The sequence below is a fragment of the Nannospalax galili genome, unplaced genomic scaffold, assembly GCF_000622305.1.
Source record: "Nannospalax galili isolate Female #2095 unplaced genomic scaffold, S.galili_v1.0 scaffold809, whole genome shotgun sequence".
Classification (NCBI taxonomy): domain Eukaryota; kingdom Metazoa; phylum Chordata; class Mammalia; order Rodentia; family Spalacidae; genus Nannospalax; species Nannospalax galili.
In genome coordinates this window covers 842,356-865,248 of record NW_008360015.1, presented here as the reverse complement: position 1 = coordinate 865,248, position 22,893 = coordinate 842,356, and the positions used below count along the sequence as shown (strand labels likewise).

The window sequence follows — 22,893 nt, the reverse complement described above, 5'->3', positions numbered from 1 at the left end:
GTGGACATTTGGTATGAGTCAGCTAAAACATGGCTGACATGGAACTTTCGGGTGTTTGACACTAAGTGTCTGAGGAATCCAAAAGTGAGCAGTGCTGTAATGTGTTATATAACTATTCCTGGAAAAATGCCACTTTTGTGTGATTCTGTATGACTGTGACCTTGATGTCAGAGGCTAGTGCACATATCCATACACATACATGCATACATATAAATACTTTTTTAAAATCTAAAAAATTGTTTTATTATAATAAGCACATATTTTGATAAGCTGAATGAATGAATGAATGAATGTCTTCATTGTGGCCTACAAGTAAAAAGTGAAAATACCCTAAAATATTTAATAATTATGGAACAGTTGGGCTTAGCAATTTTGAGCCTTAGCAGCATCAAAAATAACTGGCAGGGGATACAAGGAGTTAGTGTTTCATGAGTACAGTGTTTTAGCTTAGGATGATCAAAATGTTCTGGAGAATGTTAGGGGTGAATGTGCTTAAGGCCACTGGGCTGTCCACTTAAAAAAGGTTAACACAGGCCAGGCGTGGTGGCACACACCTTTAATCTCAGCACTCGGGAGGCAAAGGCAGGCAGATCTCTGTGAGTTCGATGCCAGCCTGGTCTCTATAGCAAATCCAGGTCAGCTGGGGCTACAGGGAGACCCTGTCTCAAAAAGACCAAAAAAAAGTTTAACATAATAAGTGTTATGCATGTTTACAATGCATTAATTTCTTTTTTATTATTTTTATTTTATGTGTATGAGTGTTTTGTCATGTAAGTGCACTGTGTGTGCAATGCCCAAAGAGGCCAGAAGAGGGTGTTGGATCTCCTGGAACTGGAGTTATGGGTGGTTGTTAGCTGCCATGTGGATGCTGGGAATCTAACCTGAGTTCTATGGAAGAACAGTCAGTACTCTTAACTGTTGGCCATCTCTCCAGCCTCCCTGCATCAATTTCTTTAAAATTTAGCTTGTGTATGGGTGGGGTACTTGCATGCCATGTGTGCATGTGGAGGTCAGAGGAGTCAGTTCTTTCTTTCCACAGTGTGGGTCCTGAGGATTGAACTTGGGTCTGCAAGCTTGGTGGCGGGTGTCCTTACCTACAGAGCTATCTTACAATGAATTTAAAAATTTTTGGGTTGATTTACTTTTTAAATATTTTATTTATTTATTTTTATTTTATGTGTATGAGTATATTGCCTGCATGTATGTGAGTACACCTGTGTCATGCAATGCCATGGAGGTCAGAAGAGGGCTTTGGATTCCCCTGGAACTGGAGTTAAGGACGGTTCGTAGCTGCCATGTGGGTGCTGGGAATTGAACCCAGGTCCTCTGCAAGAGCAATCAGTGCTCTTAACCGCTGAGCGATCTCTCCAGACTCAATTTATGTATTTTTATAAGTGTTTTGCCTGCATGTATGTAAATGCACCACCTGTGTGTACAATACCCACAGAGGCCGGAAGAGGGTGTTGGATCCCCTGTAACTTCAGTTAAGGGCTATTGTTAATCACCTTGTGGGTGCTGGGAGCTAAACCAGCTCCAAGGAATTTGATGCCTTCTGCACTCCTTGGGCACCTGCATTCATATGGGTACAAACCCATACACACTTATACTCATAATTTAAAATAAAATAAATCTTTTTTAAAAAATCAAGAAAAGGATGGGCTGGAGAGATGACTCAGGGGTTAAGAACACTAACTGCTCTTACAGAGGACCCAGGTTCAGTTCCCAGTACTCACATGGTGGCTAATAACCATCCATAACTCCAGTTCCAGGGAATCTGATGTCCTCTTCTGACCCCTGCAGGCTTTGCACACACATATGGTGCATTTACATACATGCAGGCAAAATACTCATATACATAAAATAAGAATAATAAATAAAATATCTTTTTAAATTCAGGAAAAGGAAAGAAAAAATGAAACTACTTCAATAATATTGAGTCATTTTTTAAAGTTTTTAAATGTTTTATTATTTTTTAATGTGCAGTAAGTGCACCACATGCATGCAATGCCAGTAGAGACCAGAAGAGGGCATCAGATCTCCTAGAACTGGAGTTACAGGTGGTTGTTAGCTGCCATATGGGTGCTAGGAACTGAACCCAAATCCTCTGCAAGAGCAATCAGTGCTCTTAACCCCTGAGCCATCTCTCCAGTCTATACTGAGTCATATTCTACCTTAAATAGATAGTTGAAATAAATATCAGAATAAAATCAACACAAAGTACTTCCAATGATTTTCAAAGAATCAGGCGACTTCACTAAAGACTTACAAATTGAAAACTCCCACCCCACTCCTTCCTCCCAGCCCTGCTTGTGACTTACATGGTAGGTGTTACCACCTTGAAAGACAGCAAACCCTTCTCCCTCATACAGTCCACGGACTTTCTCTCCTTCATAGCTACAAAGAAATAGAGATCAAGCTCATGAGTGATGTGGATAAGTGTGACTATGGGTTAAATATACAGGTTACCAGGGGTATGTACCTCTTGGTGTGGGATGTCAGGTGTTTAACAGGTGCAGAATTTCTCTTTGGGAAGAGCAAATTCTGGAAATAGAAGTCAATGATAGCAGACATTGTGAATACCCTGAATTATGCATTTTATTCCCATTTTAGTTTGTGACATGCATGTGTGTGCTGTACATGTGTGTACATATGTGTACGTGTATTATGTAGGTGCATATGCATGTGTATGCACATGTAAGTGCTCCAGAATCATTCTTTGCCACCTTATCCATTGAGGTGGGTTTTCTTGATCAAACTCACAACTTGCTGATGTGGCTAGTCTCAGCTTGTGCTGAGGGCCTTGTCTCTTTCCTCTGAAGCTGGAATTACAACAGCTAGCCCCCCCCCCCAGCATTTATGTGGTTTTCTAGGGATCTGAACTCTGGTCTTCATGCTTGCATGGCAATTTCTTTAACCACCAAGCCACCTCCCTAGCCCCTGAGTTATACATTTAAATGGTCAAAAGAGCAAATTTTGTTATGTATGTTTACTTTAAAATGTTTTTCTGGGGAGATGAGGAAAGTGCTTGCCATACAAACATGAGGACCAGACTTCAGATCCCCAGCACCTATGTAAAAGTCAGGTGCACTAGCCCAGGTTTGCCACCCCAGTGCTGGGGGGATGGGGACAGGTGGATCCCTGGAGCTAAATAGCCAGCTAGACTAGCTGAAGAAATGAAATCTCAGTTCAGTGAGAGTATCTCAAAAACAAACACACAAACAACAACAAGAAACCAGTGGAAGTGATTGAAGAAGACACCTAGTGTCAACCTCTGGACTTTCACTATAATATTTTTGCGGGGAGTCGGTAGAGTATTGAGATGGAGTCTCATGTGGCTTGGGGTTGCCTCTAACTCACTATGTTGCTGAGGACGACCTTGAACTCCTGAGCCTCCTGCCTCCACTTTCAAATGTGGGATTACAGATGTGTGTACCATACCCAGTACACTATAAATGGAGGCAGGAGGACAGGGAATTCAAGGTCATCTCCTTCTTCATAGTAATTGTGAAACTTATATAAAACCTTGAAGAAAGAGAAAGGAAGGAAGGAAGGAAGGAAGGAAGGAAGGAAGGAAGGAAGAAAGAAAGGAAGGAAGGAAAAGGGGAAGGGAATGATGGGAGGGGACAGATGGGGAGAAAGGAGAGGGGAGGGGAGAGGGAAGGGGAGAGGGAAAGAAAGAAGGAAGGGAAGGGGAGGGAAAGGAGGGGGAAGGGGAAGAAAGGGAAAGGAGGATAAAGAAAAGAAGGGAAGAAGGAAGGAGAAAAGAAAATGCTTATAAACTACAGTGTGCTGGGCATGGTAGCACACAACTGGAATCCCAACAATTGGAGGTGGAGGCAGAAAGCTCAGGAGTTCAAGGTCATCCTCTCCCCCCAAAACTATTACAGTGATGTATATACATCATATATGTGCGTCAAATAAAGTAATAAATATCATTATACAAAATAGAAAGTGATAGGTACAGCTTGTTGTGGTGACACAGGCATCTAATCTCAGCACTAATGGGCAAAGTTAGGATGAAAAGTCTGAGTTTGAGGCCAACCAAGGCTACATAGTGAGATCCTGTGTCAAAAACAAAACAAGGGCTGGAGAGATGGCTCAGTGGTTAAAAGAACTTGTTGCTCTTGCAAAGGACAAAACCGACTCCCAAAAGTTCTCCTCTAGCCCACGTACACCAACATATGTAACACACACAGAAACAACAACAACAATAAGCTTCAAAACAAAGATAGAGTGACTAGATTCACTGGATGGACAAGTTCTAGGGAACAGTTGGGGGTACCGACACCACAGCAGACAGTAGCAGGGAAGACAGAGTAAAGGGGCTCTAGTGGGGGGAGGGAGGCTATTGGAGGGTGCCATCTGGGAAGTGGGTATATAGATGAATAAAATTGTTTGGGCAAAAAAATTAAAAAGTTTAAAAAATGAGTTATATTTGAGGAGGAAGCATAAAAATTTATATCATGTTAAGTAGTAGAGGTGATAAACACTACCACTGAAATACACAGGTACCAAAGATCCAAGTGCAACTGACCATGACTAGTAATAATCAGATACATACAGATTAGAGACACATGTGCCAACATTTAAGTGTTATTAGCAAAAACAATGAGTCTTTTGTAAGAAACAGTATATTTAAAAATGAAATGGTGATCTTTCTTAAAGGTTAAAAACTCATTCAATCTTATGTCTTACAGGGTTTATACTGAATTCAATATTGTATAACTGTATTAATTCAACTGTGAACCTAAAAATTTTATAGCCATTTTTGAAAGAGATGTATCTTTGCTCTGGAAATTGTTATTGATGTCAAAGCTGTAATGAAATGCTTCTTAAAAAAAAAAGCCCATACTGTACAAGCATGAGGCTTGGACATGAGCATTGATCTCCGGCACATGCATAAAAAAATCTAAGTATGGTGATGCATGCTTATAATTCCAGCTCTGGGATGATAGAGAAAGGATTCCTGGGATTCACTGGGCAGATAGTCTAACTGAATCTGTGATCCCCAGGTTCACTAAGAAACCCCGCCTCCAAAAATAAGGCGGAGAGCCACTGGGGAGGATACTCGACATCAACCTCTGGCCTCTGTATACACATGCATGCACACTCACACCCTCACACAGGAGTTGCTTTTGGAGGTGGGGGAATTGTGTGATCACAAACTGTGTGAGGATTCACATGCCCATGTCAAAACACATGTTCACGTGGCACTTGGTTTGCAGAGTTCTGCCCTGTCATGTCCCCTGACAGTCACCTTTCCACAATGAGTTTGGTCAGGATGGGCTCTTCATACTGAGTTTCATCTTCGTTCTGATAAATATTTGTGGAGTCCCTTTTGGGTGCTGGTTCCTTGGGTGGTGTTTCCACTGGGATGGAAACACCTGTGGCTGGCTCCTGCTTATTGGCACTGCTGTCTTGCTTGGAACCCGCTGGATTTTCAGAATTAGAGGAAGGAGAGTGGCCCAATTTATCGCCTTTCTTGTCTTTTTTCTTTTCTTTCACCATGGCCTTTGGAAGATGTACTTTACTTTATATATAAAATTAATCAATGATTCCTTTGGTGGATCACTGTTTTGCTTCAAAGCATGAATAGGTTTTACCTGAAAAATAGAAATTATGTCTCTAAATACTTGGGGGTTCCTATTGCAAAAAAAAATTAGCCTTAGGTCACAATATCACTATCAGTCTACTGAAGCCTGAATAATTACAAGTATCATCAATTATGTAAGTAATACAATTTGAACATTGCATATTGTTCCTAAAATGTTTAATATTGGAAATATTATAAAACATTATTTTCTTTTTTTGTCTTTTTGAGAGAGGGTTTCCCTGGAGCTCTACCTGGCCTGGAACTCTCTATGTAGACCAGGCTAGCTATGATCTCAGAGAGATCCATCTGCCTCTGCCTCCCAAGTGCTGGGATTAAAGGCATGCGCCACCATGCCCAGCTAACATTATCGTTATCTTGTGTGTGTGCGTGCGTGCGTGCGTGCATGTGTGTGTGTGTGTGTGTACACATTACATAGCATACAAGTGGAAGACAAAGGACAACTTTTGGGACTCAGGTCCCAGGAACTGAACTCATTGGCCTTGGTGGCAAGCCTCTTTACTTGCTGAGTCATTTTGTCTGCCCATGTAACATTCTTTTCAAGTAGTGCTATAGTTAGGAATGGTGATCCTGGGAATGGGGAGATGGCTCAGTGGGTAAAGTTCTTTCTATACAAGCATGAGAACTTGAGTTCAGATCCTCAGTACCCAGGTAAAAAGCAGATGCACTGGCACACATCTGTAGTCCCAGCACTAGGGACTCAGAGACAAGAGGATTCCTAGAGCTCAATCAGCCAGCCTAACTGAATCCGTGAGCTCCAGGTTTTATGTCTAAAACATAAGGTAGGGGCTGGTGAGATGACTCATTGGGTAAAGGCACTTGTTACCAAGCTCAATGACCTGAGTTCAGTCCCTAGAACTCCCATGATGGTATGAGAGAACTGACTCCTAAATGTTGTTTGTCCTCTGACCCCCCACAAGCTTATTGTGTACACGTGCACACACACACAGAATAAATTAAAAAATAAGATGGAAAGTGATTGAGGAAGACACCCAATATTGACTTCTGGCCCCCACATGCACACACAGTGGTATTCATAAACATGCACTCACATGCTCACCCATATGAACACCTGCCTCTGCCTCCCAAGTGCTGGGATTAAAGTTGTGTGCCACCATACCCTGCCCTTGTTAAGGTTATTTTTAAAGTTTTTAAAATGAGTATGCATGTTTGTGTGTCGGTATGAGCACCTGAGTGCAGGTGCCTGCTGAGCTATCTTGCTGGCCCCAATATTTGATTTTAAAAATTGTTTGAGTATAGTCTTTCCCTTCTCCTCCAGTGCTGAAGATTATCAAAGGCATTGTGCATGCTAAGCAAGAACTAAGCAACATTGCCAGCAAAAATTTGTTTGAATTAAGTCTCATAAAAAAATCATTAAATGAATTTCAGCTCAGGGTTAGGTCATAATTTCCAACAATTTCTGAAATGGTCCTGAACATACTGCTTCCATTTTTCACTGTGTATTTATATGAAGCAGCATTCTCAGCATTGATAATTACAAAAGCACAATATGGATCAACTCTGAAAAACACTGAAGGTGTTCTCTGTCTTGCAGTATCAAATATTCAGCTGCTATTTTAAAAAGGAACTTATTTTTATTTTTTAGCTATGTGTATATTTACATATACATTTGTGTGTGTGTGTGTGTGTGTGTGTGTGCATATAAGCGCAGGTGCCTGTGGAGGCCAGGAGCAGGTGCTAGATACCCTAGAGCTGGAGTTATAGGCAGTTTAAGCCATTCTGATATGGGTGTTAGGATATGAACTCCAGTCCTCATGATCAAGCAATAGGCACTTTTTTTTTTTTGGTCTTTTTGAAGCAGGGTCTCCCTGTGGCCCCAGCTATCCTGGAACTATGTAGACTAGGCTGGCCTTGAACTCCGAGATCTGCCTGCCTCTGCCTCCCAAGTGCTGGGACTACAGGCGTGCGCCACCATGCCCAGCTAGCAGGCACTCTTAACAGCTGAGAGATGGTGAGTCAACTCTCCAACCCCAGTATTTAATTTTATGTAAAAATAAACAAGCAGGCTAGAGAGAAGGTACAGTGGGTTAAAGTACTTGCTACCATGCCTGGAAGCCACATGGTGGAAGAACTACTCCTGCAAGTTATCCTCTGACTTCCACACGTGTACCATGGCCCACGCCCCATTAAAAAAAATGTGAAAAAAATATGAAGCTTCAGGGATGGAGAGAAAGCCCAGTGTCTAAGAGTAATTGATGCTCTTCCAGAGGGCCTGAATTCACTTCCCAGCACCCACCTTGGATGGCTCACAACCACCTATAACTCCAGCTCCAGGAAATCCAATGCCCTCGTTTGTCCTCCAGGGCTGTGCACTCACATGCACAATCATACACACAAAGAACATTTTTAAAAATTAAAAAAGCAATCTCAATTGTACACAAATTTGCTTTCATCTTTATTAAATAGCAATAAATGTATACCAAAGAAATGTTTTAAAATAAATTTCATTATGACTATCAGTAAATATTCGTGTAACTGTTTTATACGCCTATATACCCAGGTTCATGCAAAAATTTCTTGGGTAAAAAGAGCCAATGGAAAAAGTTCTAGAAGCCCTATTCTAGAGCATCAACAGAGTGCTTTCACACTACTGAGGCCCTAAGAGAAAGGATTTGCTAAAAATCTGTCCAGAGTTAGAGCTGAGGCAGAGTTCTAAATCCATAATTAGGACTCCCTGAAATTGACCCCACCGAGTATCCTATTCCCTTAGGTAAGATGCATTCTGGTGTGCAAAGCAGTCTGGCCCCTTCTCATGCACCCTGGGGGTGGGTAGAGTGGCAATCCATGCTTGCCTGTCTGATGACCACAAGTTGCCAACTCACAAGGGCCCACCTCAAAGCTACTCACCTCCTCCAAAATCCCCACTTGCTCTTTCCAAGGTTTGGATGAATTTCAGCAAAGCCAGCCTAAGTTGCTCTAGTCTTCACACTTTAACAGGATTCCCTAGGCTTTTTGAGCCTCTACCAATTAAATTCAAACTACAGAAGAAACTTGGCGTCTTAAGTGTTTCCTACACCCCCATCCCCCGCCCTCCCGCCTCCCAGCTATTAGGAAGTAGCTGTATTAAGCACCCTGCTTGTTCTCTGAGCAAGGATCCCCTAGTCAATCACGTACGTGCTCAAGTCTTGGTATGCTGAAGAAGGAACCTGCCTGGGTCCTGGTGTGTGTAGGCAGGACCACTTTAGGGCGCACTGCAAATCCAGGAAGTGGCACGGAGCAGAATCTAGCGTCCCTGGGAGATAAGTGGTTTCCAAGCAACGGGTACAAACCCCGCCCCCCGCCCCCGCATTCTTAAAGGTGCCGGAGCACCAACCCAAGGCTGCAAGACATTCCATTTTGCCCATGCTGATCCTCCAGGTCTGGGTGCACTTGGCCTGGGCTTTCCCAGTTCTACCTGCCATGTGTGCAGCCTCTTTCAACGGGGTTTCTTCACCATACAATAGGTATAATGCAGGCATTAAATCAAACCTGGTGGCTTGAGGCAACACAATTTATTATCTTACACTTCTGTAGGTTACAGATCTGGCTTCTCTGGAGGCTTCCAGAAGTCTGTATCCTCATTTCCAACTTCTGAGAAGCTGTGTTCCATGGCTAGTGGAACCTTCCTCTGCCTTCATGATCAGCAACCCTGCATCTTTGACCAGCTGGGGGAGGGCCCTCCACTCTATTAAAAGAATTCATGTGACATCCCATCAGACTATCCCATCAGACTGACTGTACAGGACAATCTTCCCTGCTAAGATCCTTAATCCCATCTGGAGTCCCTTTTCCATACAAGGTGATAGTCATAGGTTCTAGGGATCAGGGTACAGGCATCTTTGAGGGTCCATGGTGCCTACAACTCCAAATCTGCAGTGTTCCTGTGACTATTAAATGACAGATTCTGCAGGGACAAACCAGCCCAGTTTTTTTTTTTTTTTTGAGACAGGGTCTTGCTATGCAACCCTGACTGGCCTGGTATTCACTATGTAGACCAAGCTGGTCTTGAACTGACAGCAATCCTCCTGCCTCTATCTCTCAAGTGCTGGCATTTATAGGCATGCGCTATACCCAGTATGAGCACAGAGCATGACACTATAAATGTCAATAGCTATTCCTTAACCCTCTCATTACCCTTAAAGCATTTAAAAAATTTTTATTATTTCGGTTTTTGTGTATGAGTGTATTGCCTGTGTGTATCAACTGGACCTGTGTTGTGCAATGCTGTGCAATGCCCATGGAGGTCAGAAGGCAGCGTGAGATCCCCTGGAACTAGAGTTATGGATGGTTGTTAGCTGCCATGTGGGTGCTCGGAATCAAATCTGGGTCCTCTGCAAGAGAAGTCAGCACTCTTAACCACTGAGCCATCTCTCCAGCCCTTAAAGCATTTCTAAACCCAGGCAGACCTCTCTCCCATGAGGCCCGCAGTCTGGAGGAAGGTGGTAAAGGAATTACTCACACTTGTCATCACTGTACCTCCAGTCATTCCCTTCCAACCAGGTACAGAATACTATTTTATTTTTAATTTAATATGCATCAGGATTGAGAACCACGAACTCAACAAGCCCATCATTTTTAATTTGTGAAATTAAAGGAAGTTGGGCCTGCAGGCACACCTCTAATCTCAGAATTTGGGAGATGGAGGCAAGAAGATCAATTCAAGGTCAACCTTGCCTAAGCAAGTTCAAAGCAAACTGGGATACATGAGACCCTGGGGAAGAGAAAGAAAACAAGAAAGTACACAAATATGAATTCAAATATTATTTGTGGGCTGAAAGTTGCAGACTAAAATACCTTCAGCCAGAGTGGAGGCCTGGGTGACTTCCAAGACTTATCTTCGACTGTGTACACACACACACGCACACAAAAACCAAAACCAAAACCACGTGTGCTCAAATATATAACAAAAAGTATTGCAGACAATGCTCCACAGGGCAAAAAGGCTTCAAAGTCTTTTTCTTTGAAATGGAGTCACATTATATAGTCCAGGCTGGTCTCATTCGTGGGCTCAAAGGAGTCCACCACCTCAGTCTTCCAAGTAACTGGGCTAGGGATACATGCCACCACTCTGCTGGTACATTTACACAGCACATTAATTTTTTAAACAACCACCCCCCAAAAGGTTACTTAAAACCCCATCTTTCAAAACAGAAGAATTTACAATAAACTCTGTCCTCCAAGTGGCGAGTATCAGTTCTGAGAAAGGACATCTAGATTGGCAATGTGCCTCATGGTTGGCCTTCCATGGGGACAGTTCCAGGGATGGTCCATCTCACCCATGTGGGTGATGAGCTTTTTCATCTCATTTGTGTTGAGAGCGGTTCCAATCATCACCTGAAGATGAGACAAAATAGTGTGAAGTTTCACTGGGCCTTGTTAAAGAGTCTTCAGAAGCAAGACAAGACCACAGGCTGGAATCATTTTCTGAAGTCTTCCTCAGAATCCTGTCTTCTGACAGCTCAGTGTTCCCCCTTCTGTGGGTTCCTGGCTTCCATGGACATCTCTCAAGACGTGGACCTGACTCAGCCACCATCCCATATCCCTCAGAGGGTTCCACAGGACTGTCCCAAGTGCCTTGTCTCTCTCCTCTCATCCCAGCAACTACAGTGGTTCACAAGTGCCATTTTCTACTCGGCAGCCAGGAATTTTATTATCTAATTATTAAATTTTTTGGTGTGTGTGGTAGGGGAGGGGAGTATTGTGCTCACCTATGCCTAAGTACAGGGAGCCAGAGGTCGATGTTGGTGTCTTTCTCTGCTGCTCTCCATCTTGTATTTTGAGACCTCGAGCCTCTCACTGAAACTGGTGCTCACCATTTTGGCTAGATTGGCTGGCCAGCAAGCCCCAGGATCTACCTGTCTCCACTTCCCAGAGCTGGGATTACAAATGTGTACTACCATTGTCTAACTCTTTTATATGGGTGCTGGAGATCTGAAATCAAGATTTTCATGCCTGCACAGAAAGCACTTTACCCACTTAGCCATCATTCCAGTTCATAATATATTTTTTTAGATAGGGTCTCACTATATAACCCTGGCTGGCCTAGAACTCACTACATAGACCAGGCCACCATTCAACATGATTCTCCTGCCTCTGCCTCCTGAGTGCTGGGACTTCAGATTTAAGTCACCATGCCAGGACATGGGTTGTTTTTAAAAGTCTGTCAGTGGATGAACTTGCACTACAGGACATCTGGGGACACTAACTTGACACGATAGGCCTTAACATAAATGACAGAATGCATGATTTCCAGTAAGGCGGGGAGGCTATGGGAAGGGTGCCAATGGGGAAGGGGGTATAAAGATGATTAAGGTGTTCTGTAGGAAATACATAAAAATTCAATAAAAAAAGTCTGTTAGGTCACTCACTGCTCTTTCCAGCTCTTCCCTCACCTGAACAAAAGCCTAAGTCCTTGCCTAATGTACCAGCACATCCTAGCATGAAGCTTTCTTCCCAGATACACTAACAACCTCACCCTCATGTGCAAGTACATAAAGCAAGCCTCAGGACCGGGGAACTGGAAGTCCCTTTGCTTGGGACTCGCTTTCCCCACATCTTTGCACGTGTCACTTTTCCTTCTTTCAGGCTCTTGCTCAAATGCCCATCCTACTCATAATGAAATAGCTGTTTGTCTCTCACGCTCATCAGCCCTGCTGTCTCCTGGGCATGAAGAGCATTCTGAGAAGCATGTGGAAAGGAATGGACAGTACCACACACCCCAAGATGCTGAGACCATGAGGAACAGGGAGAGGTGGGGATGGAGACAGGCTTGAACCACTGTCATCATCTTTCTGCCTACAGTACACAGAGTAATCACCAGGTGTTGGCATAGTCCTAGAGCTTCGGGTACAGCAGGACTCTGCCATACTAGAGGCGAAAAGACAATAAGCAAGTTAACAGAGAAGCAAGAGAAGTGACACAGAGGGTGACTGGAAGGATCTGCAGACGGAAGGGAGCCAGGCATGTGAAGAACAGAGATGGTGGATCCAGGAAGAGGGAAAGGCAGGCAGAAAGGGCTGAAGGCAGCAGGAGACACAGTGACTGTGGACCTATGTCTGGTTAGAGTAGAGTGAATGAAGAAGGGCTGGAAGGGCAGGCAAGGCTTGGAACACAAGCCATGTGGACTAGGGGTACAGAAGAGATCCCACGAGGATTAATGCCAGAGACAGGAAGGGAGCTACAGTACTGTGCCTGCAGGCCAAGAGTGAAGGAGAGGCCTGTGGCTCCACAGATCTCATTAGAGACACACAATGTTAAAGCACCTGGCTACCAGCACAGACCACCCTGCACTGACACTCACTTGCACTCCAGGATGGGAAATGGGAAGGTCTTCATCAAATAAGTATCTGTAGCTGGAAATCAGATCCTGGGCCCTCTTCTTTGTCTCTGTCTCTATGTGTTTGTGCAAGCTAGGCAAACATACCTCCACACTACAAACAAAACTCTTCCCTGGAGGCTGTCAAGATGGCTCAGAGGGTAAAGCACTTGCTGCAAAAATCTAACCTGAGTTTGATCCCCAAAACCCACATAAATGTGGAGAGTGAAACCGACTCCATGAAGCTGTCCTCTGAAGGGCATCGTGGTGTATGTACACCTTAAAATCCACTCAGGAGGCAGAGGGAAGTCTATCTCTGATAAGCCCAGCTTGGTCTTACATAATGAGTTCCGGCCCTGTCTTCAGAACTCCATGTGTGCGCCAGGGCATGTGTGTGGTCTCTCTTTCACACACAAAATAAAACAAAACTTTTCCCAGCAGTAATTTCACCCAGTCTCAAAGCTATGAATCACACCCAAATCTGACCTGGAGCCCTGACATCTGCAAGCCCCAGACTGCCACATTCTGCTTTTAAAGATTTATTATTTTCAGTAATACTTTATTATTATTGGGGCTGGAGAGGTGGCTCAGCGGTTAAGAGCACTGACTGCTCCTGCAGAGGACCTGGGTTCAATTCACAGCGCCCACATGGTGGCTACAAACTGTCCTTAACTCCAGTTCCAGGGGAATCTGAAGCCCTCTTCTGACCTCCATGGCACTGCACGACATGGGTGCGCTCACATACATGCAGGCAATACACTCATACACATAAAATAAAAATAATAAAGTAAAAAAAATACTTTATTATTTTTATGTGTATGAGTGTTTTGCCTGCATGTATGTAAGTGCAACACATCGGTTGTTTGCCATGTGGGTGCTGGGAACTGAATCCTGGTTCTCTAGAAGAACAGCAAGTGCTCTTAACTGCTGAATCATCTCTCCAGCTCTATTTTTATTATTTTTAATTATGTGTAAATATGTGTGTGTAAATAAGTGCAGATGCCCATGGAGGCCAGAGGCACTAGATCCCCCTGGAGCTGGAGTTATAGCCAGTCGTCAGCCTTTCAACGTGGGTGCTGGGAACCAAACTTGGGTCTTCCATAAAAGTAGTATGTGGTCTTAATCACTGAGTCATCTCTCTAGCCCCAACACATGCTATTTTTACATTCCACTTACTATTGAATGGGATCTCCCACACAACATGCCTACAGCACAGCTCTAACCAAGCACTCCCCAGAGCTGCCTCCCCAACCATTCCATAGGCCTGGCACCTATGGCATTCAGCCCTCACTCCTACTGTAAGCAGTAAGTCTATGGGCTGTCCTCTGGATGGGGCTCTGTTCTCATTTGTCCCTCTTCAGGTACTCAGGCCAGCGGTGGCTTGCTTACTTACTACTTCTACTATTAGGAAAGGTCTTACCTAAGGAGGCTCTATCTCACCTGTCAAGGGAGCTCAGATAGCCACTCATCTCCCTCATTCTTTTGTGGACGCTTCCTCAACATGCATGAATTTCTGCACCTACAGGCATTTGAAGGATCATTTGTTTTTGTCTATTTCTTTTACCCACCTTATTTCTGTATCCCCAACCTGGAACAGGGCAGGTCACACTACAGGGGCTCTAAGAATGTGGCCAGTTGACAGAGTCACTTACTTTATTTGGACACTGGGAAATGCCAGACATTGCTACTACTTTCTACTACCAATTTGAGTGGCACAGGGACACAAGGTCAATGACTGAATGGCTTCACAGGAGCTTTGATGATTATTGTTTCAGCCTGATGGTGGGAAATCTTTCTCAATGCAGGTTGGCATTACCCATAAGGTCTTCAGATGAAGCAAGTGCTTGCAGAGCTAACTGTGCTGAGCTCACACTGCTTAGAAGATGCAGAAAAAGAAGAGGAAGCCTGAGGCAGAGGTCAAAGATAACGCAGGTCTGCTGGCTGTCATACTACACAGATAACGTGGCTCTCTATATAAAATGACATCATGAAGGAGTCTAATATCCACCAAAACAAGAGCTGAACTGAGTGAGAATCTCCTGAAATCTCCAGGTCCCAGGAGTGAACTTTTTTTTTTTTAACTTACAGACTTCCGACAGGCTCGGGAAGCAAACATTTGCCTGACTCTGGAGGGCCGGCACATGACCCCAGGGCTGTCACTTAGCATAAAGATCAGCTCATCTATATCTTGGGGTCCAAAGGTCCAGTTTTTACTAGTTGGCAAAGAAATCAGTTTAGCCCTTTCAGTGACTGGAGCTAGAAGAAAAAAAGCCATTATTTGAGAAATACATTTTAGTATAGTGCTATTTATAATGAACATTTGAACAAAAAAAGAGAGGGCTAGGGCTGGGGCTGGAAAGATGGCTCACCAATTAAGAGCACTTGCTGCTCTTGCAAAGGACCCAAGCTTGGTTCCTAGTACCCACATCGGGCAGCTCACAACTGCCTGTAACTTTGGCTCCAGAGAATCTGACACCCTCTTCTGGCGTCTGGGCACCCACATGCACACACATGCACATATGCAAGCACACACACACACAAAAAGTAGGACCAAGTGAGATGGCTCAGCAGGTAAAGGCATCTGCTGTCAAACCTAACTGAGTTCAATTCCCTCTGGAAGGAGAGAACTGACTTCTACAAGCTGTCCTCTGATCTCCATGGCACGTGCGCACACACACACACACACACACACACACACACACGTGCGTGCACCCAATAAATAAGTAAAATGTTAATAAAAAATTAAAAATTGATAAATAAAAATAAAAAGAGGGCAGACAAATGCTTTAAGGGGGGCTTTTTCATCCTTACAAAATAAAAAGACTGGTCATACGAACTAAAAATTGTTTCTAGCTCTAAAAAAAAAGAAAACAAAAAAAACCCCACACAATTCTACGGTACTATTTAATAACTTACCATCTTCATCAATGACAAAATCAAAGCCATTCTTTCTGAATATTTCCAGATTTTCTATCAGCAAAGCTTCATTGACAGCAGTTAAGTTCAGACTTTGAGGTCTGAAAAACAGGTGATTCAGATTACAAACTGAAGACAAACACCCACCTACAGAGCAGAGATAAAGGGGAAACAGCTCTACTATTATGGTTTAGATACGAAGTATTCCTCAAAAAGGCTCATGTATGTTAGGCCAGGTTCCCAGCTGGAAGCTCTATGGCGAGGTGGCTGGATCATGAAGGCACTAACCCCATCAATGGGTTAATCCACTGATGAGTTCATAGCTCATCAGTGCTGCTAGGTGGTAGAGCCCAGATGGAGTAAGCAGGTCACTGGGGGCCTCTGAAGGGTAAATCTTGTCCCAGACCCTTCTCTCTGCTTTCTGGCTGCCAGGAGGGCACAGTTCTGCTTCACTATGGCCTTTCCGTCATGATGAACTGAAACTTCTGAAACCACCAGTCCAAATAAGCCCTTCTTCCTTCAAGTTGTTTTTCTCAGGTGTTTTGTCATAACAAGGAAAACATGATTCATCCAACTATGATATCTGGCATTCTTATCAAAAACACTGTGAGGAAGGGCCTGCCTGCATTACATAGTTTAAGGCCAGTCTGTACTACACGAGACCCCCATCTCAAACTTAATTAATTTTAAAAAGCCACCTATTCACCCAAGTGTCACAAAACCTCTTGCAGAGATTCTTCTAGTCTTATTTTATTTTTTTGAGACAGGGTCTTTCTATGGCCCCTCCTGGCCTGGAACTCACTATGTAGACCAGGCTGACTTCAATCTCACAGAGATCTGCCTGCCTCTGCCTGCCTCTAAAGGTATGCACTACCATGCCCAGTAATTTTATTTGGTGGGGGTGGTGGTGGACAGGGTCTCATTATATAGACCAGGCTGGTCTCAAACTTGTGATCATCCTGCCTCCATCTCCTAAGTACAGGGTTTATAAGTGTGTACCACTACACCTGGTCTAATATATACTTTCAATTGCCTTTTACCAAGAGGATTTTCTGGCCATTTAGAAAGGACTGATACCTAGAAAACACATTAGCCATGTTTCCCTATACAAGTTATTTAATATCGCTGTATGTGGTTCAGTTTTATCATCTGTGAAATGGTGATGGCAGCAATAAATACCTTCTAGGTTTGTGGGAATTAAAAGAACAAAATAAACTGCTTCAAAAGGACTTACCACACAACAGGCACTCAATAAATGGGAGCTATGACGATGATTATGTAAAAAGTATTAAGATTTGTTGTATGATACCTATAGAAATCCCCACCCACACACATACATATGCACAATGATATAAGCTTTTTGATCTCAAACAGTAGGAGAGATGTGGGAGACAGCAGTGGGAGTCCTGAACCATGTGAGCTCACGTGATGAGCCTCTGTGCCTGGAGCACAGTGTGCTGCTGCAGCATCTCAAAGTTGTACTTCTCATCTGCAGCATGCTGGTCCACCAGGAAGAGGTCCTCCTTCAATTTGGTTACTATAAATCCCAGGTTAAACTGACCCAAGATCTCCATTTCTGCAAACATTGCTTTACTGCAACACAAAACATTAGTTATAAGACATCTTTTGAAGATCATTTTCCTGATTTAAAAAACAGAACACTTAAACAGATAAAGTACTACAAAAAGATAAAACAGAGAAAGTCTCTAATAATTATACATTCTAAATGTAGTATCAAATATTCTTTCAACTCTCCAGATATGACAGTTCTACTATGAACAATATATGCTTCTCCAGGGGCTGAAGAGATGGCTCAACAGTTAAGAATCATTAAAGGTGGCAAACACCTTTAATCCAGGCACTTGGGAGACAGGGGTAGGCAGATCTCTCTGAGATCAAGGAAAGCCTGGTCTACATAGCTGAGTTCTAGGTCAGCTAGGGCTATAAAGAGACAGAGAGACAAAGAGACAGACAGAACACGAACTACTCTTGTGGAGGAACTGAGTTCAGTTCCCAGCACTCCCATCAGGAGGCACACATCCACCTGTAACCCCAGCTCCAGGGGACCTGATGCCGTATTTTGGTCTTTGTGGGCACTGCACTCATAGGTGGCATACACTCATAGACATACATATACATAAATAAATCTTTAAAAATTATGTTTTGGGGTTGGAGAGATGGCTCAGCAGTTAAGAACACTGATTGTTCTTGCAGAAGACCCAGGTTCGAATCCCAGAACCCACATGGCAGCTAACAATTGTCTGTAACTCCAGTTCCAGGGGATCCAACAGCCTCTTCTGTCCTCTGCAGGCATTGCATGACATGGGTGCACTTACCTACATGCAGACAATACACATATACACATAAAATAAAAATAATAAATAAAATATTAAAAGATATGTTTCTAGACCTTTGCTTATACATGAATTTCATTTAAAAAAATGATAATCGAACCATGCACCTCCTACTGCTCTACTTCTATCACTTAACATACCACAGATTCTTTTTTAGATAAACACAAACATAGATCTTTTGTTGTTGTTTAGGCTTTGGAACCCACTACTCCTATTTCACCCTGTAAAATAGCTGGGATTATAAATGCATCATGCCATCAATACCTAGTGTTAGATCTACTAGTTGCTTTTCCTTTTTTTTTTTTTTCCTTTTTGAGACAGAGTCTCACCATAATCTGGCTTTATACGCTCAGTCCTGCCTCAGCTTCCCAAGGACCAGTACTTCATTCTTCTTGACAATCATACTGGAATTCAACGTGCGTGAACCATAGTTTGTTCAACAAATTCTCTGCTGATGGACATTCAGCTGTTTGCAATTTCAGTAATGCAACCCAAAGCAGCAACAAAGAGAAGTGCTCACACAGTCCAGCCTCCAGAGCAAAGCAGAGTGAAGGCAGCATATGTGGAACCAACACTCAATGGGGTACCCAGCAAAGATGCTACCTCCCCAGGCAACTGTCTGAATCTACATCCAGAAGGATGACCTGGAGGAAAAATCTGTGCTGGTCTAATGAACTGAGTCATCAGTGTCTTTGGTAGGTCTATCTTATCCTACAAAAGATAGCACCTCGGGCCAGGACTGGTGGTATATGCCTGTAATGTCAGCACTAAGGACACTGAGGTAAGAGATCACTTGGGCTACATGAAGAGATCCTGTTTCAAAAAAAAGAAAGAAAGAAAACTAACATGAGCTGGGGGTAGTAGCACATGCCTGTAATCCCAGCACTTGGGAGGTAAAGGCAGGAGGATCAGGAGTTCAGCTACACAGTGAGTTTCAGACCAGCCTGGGCTATATGAGACCCTTTCTCAAAAAACCAGAAACAGGACAACTAACATCACATATGTGAAAGGCAAGAAGTTAGTAAATAGAAAAATCCTTGCCACAGCTAGAGAGACGGGTCAGTGGTTAAGGGTGCTTACTGTTCCTCCAGAGGACCTGAGTTTGGTTCCCAGCACCAATGTTGCGTGGCTAACAACTGCCTGTAACTTCAGATCCAGAGGATTTGATGCCCTCCCCTGGCTTCCACAGGCTCTGCATGCACATGCACACATACAAATAAATTAAGAGTAAATACTTTTTAAAAAGAAAAATCCTTGCCACCCAGGAGGAGATTAAAAAGCAAAGCTAACAACCAATCTGTGGAATAAAAATCAATTCAACGTTATAATCTGAGAAGGAAAGCAACAAGGAGGGAGGGAGGGAGGAGATACTGCTAAGTCTACCAGGGACTCATGGAGCCTGTGTTGTAGGGAAGCCTCTGTAGGACTGTCCCCACAGATATCTCAAGACAGAGGAAAGATCCTGGAGCTAGGGAAGGCTACACCTAAGTCCTACACCAGAGAGGAGATACCATCTAAACAGAGCAAGAAATGAAGACAGCCAGACACCCAGAGGAGCCAACATTGAGTCTCTAAAGATCAGCCTCTGATTCACTCAAAATGACAGGTCACAAGCCTTACCAAATCACCATTAAGAACAAATCACAGGAGAAACTGGAGAGATGGCTCAGCAGTTATGTGCACTGGCTGCTTTTGCAGAGAACCCAGGTTCAGTTTCCAGCACCCACATGGAGGCTCACAACTGTCTGTTACTCCAGTTCCAGGAGATATGACACCCTCTCCCGGCCTCCGTGAGCACTGCGTACATGTGGTGCACAACATACACACTGGCCAAACATTCATACACGTAAAATAAATCTTTTAAAAAAAGGACAAACGGTACCTTATCTCTTTTCTGAGTTCATCTTCTGCTGCTTGGTTTTCTCCAGGGCAAATCTTGGCCCTAAATTTCCTGAATTTCCGTTCATTTTCACTTTGTTGTTTTTGGTGTTGTAACTGTTTCATTCGTTTAGTTAAAGAACTCATAGAAAAGTCAAGGGGCACTATTTTCTTACAAATTTTCACAGCTACATCGACCTGAGTTGCTGAGGTGTTCTGAGTATTGAGCAACTTTTGAGAAATGTCAATACTTAAAGACCTTTCTTCTTTTTTGAAACGTTTAGTGTTTGAGGATAAGAGATCAGCTGATGGAGGAAAAGCTCTACATTTATATCCACTGTCTTCTTGGTTCAAATGGCATCCTGCATCTGAAAGATGGCAATCTGATTTAGGTAATTTCTTACCATGGTCCACGTTTTCCTGTGTAAGTCTGTCTTCCGGGGAGCTCACTGTGCAGTCACTGCTGAAGCAACTGCTCATTTCTGGGGTGCTGAACCCTTCATCAGAGCCAGCTGAGGTACTGCTGATCCCTGAATCCTTTTCTGTTTTCACTCTGTCCACACAGTCACCAGGGCTCTCCTCGGCACTCACCAATTTGTCCTGGGAGTCTTGCAGGCCTCTGGAAGAGTTGAGATCCAAAGGACGAGAAGGTAGTACCCCCGTTTTCTGTTTTGGTTTAGGAGTCTCTGGGCTTTGAGACTTGATGTCTGTGGTGTGACGAAGAGAAAACGCCTCTCTCAGCCTAGAGATGGATGCCATCCTTTTCTCTTCTCCTGTGATCTTTAATGAAGGGGAATTATCCTGCTTTCCTGGCAAAGGCTTTTCTATTTCTGCTGCTCGCATCTTTATTACATTACCTAAGCAGGAAGGAACACAGAAGAGTACTGGGGAGTGCACTGAAGGGGACAACAGGATTATTTTTATACAAATAGGCATTTCACAAAGGAGGAAGCCAAACAGCAAATAAAACAGGACACAGGCCAAAAGTCATCACAAAAGGGATATAAATTAAGCCTAAACATGTGCACACCTGTGACCCCACACTGCCATTCCCATTGGAAAGGCCTACCTATGCTGAGCATGGTGATGCACACCTGTAATCGCAGCACTCAGGAACTAAAGTAGGGGGACAGAGTTCCCGGCCAGCCTATGTAACACAGAGATCTGTATCAAAAACACAAAACCAAAAAGAAATACTTATACTCCCTGTAAGATAAGTACAAGGACGCTCAAGACAACTTCCTTCACTGTAGTCCTACACTAGAAACAACTCAAAATATCCACAAAAACTTGTGGTATTTGACTTTAGTGGAATACTGTTTAGCCATGAGAAAGAAAGAATGAATGAATGGTTACAAACGACTCTGATAAATCCCATAAACAAATCACAGGCAAGTATAGACTAAATGATTCTATGGTTACTACTGGGGGGTTTTAGTGAAAGGACCAGGACAGTTCTATCCGAGCTATTTCTTGACCTCAGGGCTCAGACGCTTATAAGCGACATACTATGATATGTTTGTCTTTATGCGATTTTCTCTCTTTCTCTGCCCCCGCCCCCCGTGTTTCTTTCTCTCTTTTGTCTTTTTGAGACAGGGTCTCCCTGTAGTCTCAGCTGGCCTGGAACTCACTATGTAGATGACGCTGGCCTTGAACTTAGAGAGATCTGCCTGCTTCTGCCTCTGGAGTGCTGGGATTAAAGGCATGTACCATCACACCCAGCTTGTACTTATAAAAAAAAGATATTTATTATTTTTTGTTCATGCATGTGTTGCCTGCATGTAAGTAAGTGCACATGTGTTGTATGATGTTCACAGAGGCCAGAAGAGGGTGTCAGAGCCCCTGGAACTGGAGGTACGGACAGTTGTTAGCTGCCATGTGGGTGCTGGGATTTGAACCCAGGTCCTCTGCAAGAGTAGCCAGTGCTCTTAACTGCTGATACATCTCTCTAGCCCCGTAATTATTATATTTCAATAAAATGGCTATAGTATAGGCATGGTAGTGCATGCCTGTAATCCTAGTATATGGGAGGTACAGGCAGGATAGTTCAAAGCCAGCTTTTTGTATACACAGCAGGGACATAATCAAAAAACAAACAAATAAAAAAAAAAAAACCCAAAACAGAAAACAAAACAAAACAAACTCCACCATGACTATAAACCCAGGAATTTACAAGTCCATTTGCCTGCCTTAAGAAAAAATAAGCTTGGAGGTCCAAACTTCTGACCCCCGCAACCTTGATGCTCAATGCAAACAGGAAAGGAAGGCTAAGGCAGAAGTGCTGACTGGTTGGCTCAGTGTTGGAGACACACCTCAATGGGCAGATAGAGCCCCTGAAGAAAGGTGGGGAGACTTAGTGTGTTTGAGCATTTAAAGAAATGTCTTTTCGGGCCTGGCAAGATGCCTCAGTGAGTAAAAGCACTAACAGAGCAAGTCTGATAACCTAAGTTGGAGTCCCTAGAACAGCGTAAAAAAGCTGGATGCAGTCTCTCCTAGCCTGCACTACTATCCTCAGGCCTCTTGGGGTAAGTCTATAGCGCAGCTCTCCGCGCTGGGACTCCCTAAGCCACATTCACCCTTCCATCCCCCGCCCTCGCCGTTCTATACTCCTAGTTTGAGCCCTGCCCCGCCCCTAGTCTTGGGGCCCCAGACACCTGGGGAACCAATACTGCTTCCTGACCCTTCTCACCCAGAGCAACCCAGTCCCTTTCTTGGGCTCCAGGAGCACCACTTCTGGTCCTGGCCCTGCCCTCACCTCGCTCTGCTTCCCTGGGCCTGCACCACCGGCTAACTCTCCTAGCCTGCACTACTATCCTCAG

General features: G+C 43.7%; 2 protein-coding genes across 7 annotated transcripts in view; both read right to left on the bottom strand.

Annotated features, from left to right (window-relative positions):
* Positions 1-9,852, bottom strand: part of LOC103726449 (radial spoke head 10 homolog B) — a 64,347-nt gene extending 54,495 nt beyond the window's left edge. For 2 of the 3 annotated variants that reach the window (XM_029559139.1, XM_029559137.1), the window contains exons 1-3: positions 8,747-9,852; positions 5,258-5,603; positions 2,319-2,394 (exon numbers count right to left, since the gene is read on the bottom strand). In XM_029559139.1, coding sequence (XP_029414999.1) covers positions 2,319-2,394; positions 5,258-5,508 — 327 coding nt within the window. In that variant the 5' untranslated portion in view covers positions 5,509-5,603; positions 8,747-9,852. Of the gene's footprint in view, positions 1-2,318; positions 2,395-5,257; positions 5,604-8,479; positions 8,636-8,746 lie in introns of those variants that run through there. The other variant, XM_029559138.1, reaches the window with a different exon arrangement.
* Positions 9,853-10,096: 244 nt separating this feature from the next.
* Pms2 (PMS1 homolog 2, mismatch repair system component) overlaps positions 10,097-22,893 on the bottom strand; it is a 36,960-nt gene continuing 24,163 nt past the window's right edge. For 2 of the 4 annotated variants that reach the window (XM_029559119.1, XM_008824013.2), the window contains 5 exons: positions 20,079-20,931; positions 17,268-17,435; positions 15,843-15,943; positions 15,013-15,182; positions 10,802-10,945 (listed from right to left, as the gene is read on the bottom strand). In XM_029559119.1, coding sequence (XP_029414979.1) covers positions 10,802-10,945; positions 15,013-15,182; positions 15,843-15,943; positions 17,268-17,435; positions 20,079-20,931 — 1,436 coding nt within the window. Of the gene's footprint in view, positions 10,946-14,366; positions 14,446-15,012; positions 15,183-15,842; positions 15,944-17,267; positions 17,436-20,078; positions 20,932-22,893 lie in introns of all 4 variants that reach the window. The other 2 variants (XM_029559120.1, XM_029559117.1) reach the window with 2 other exon arrangements.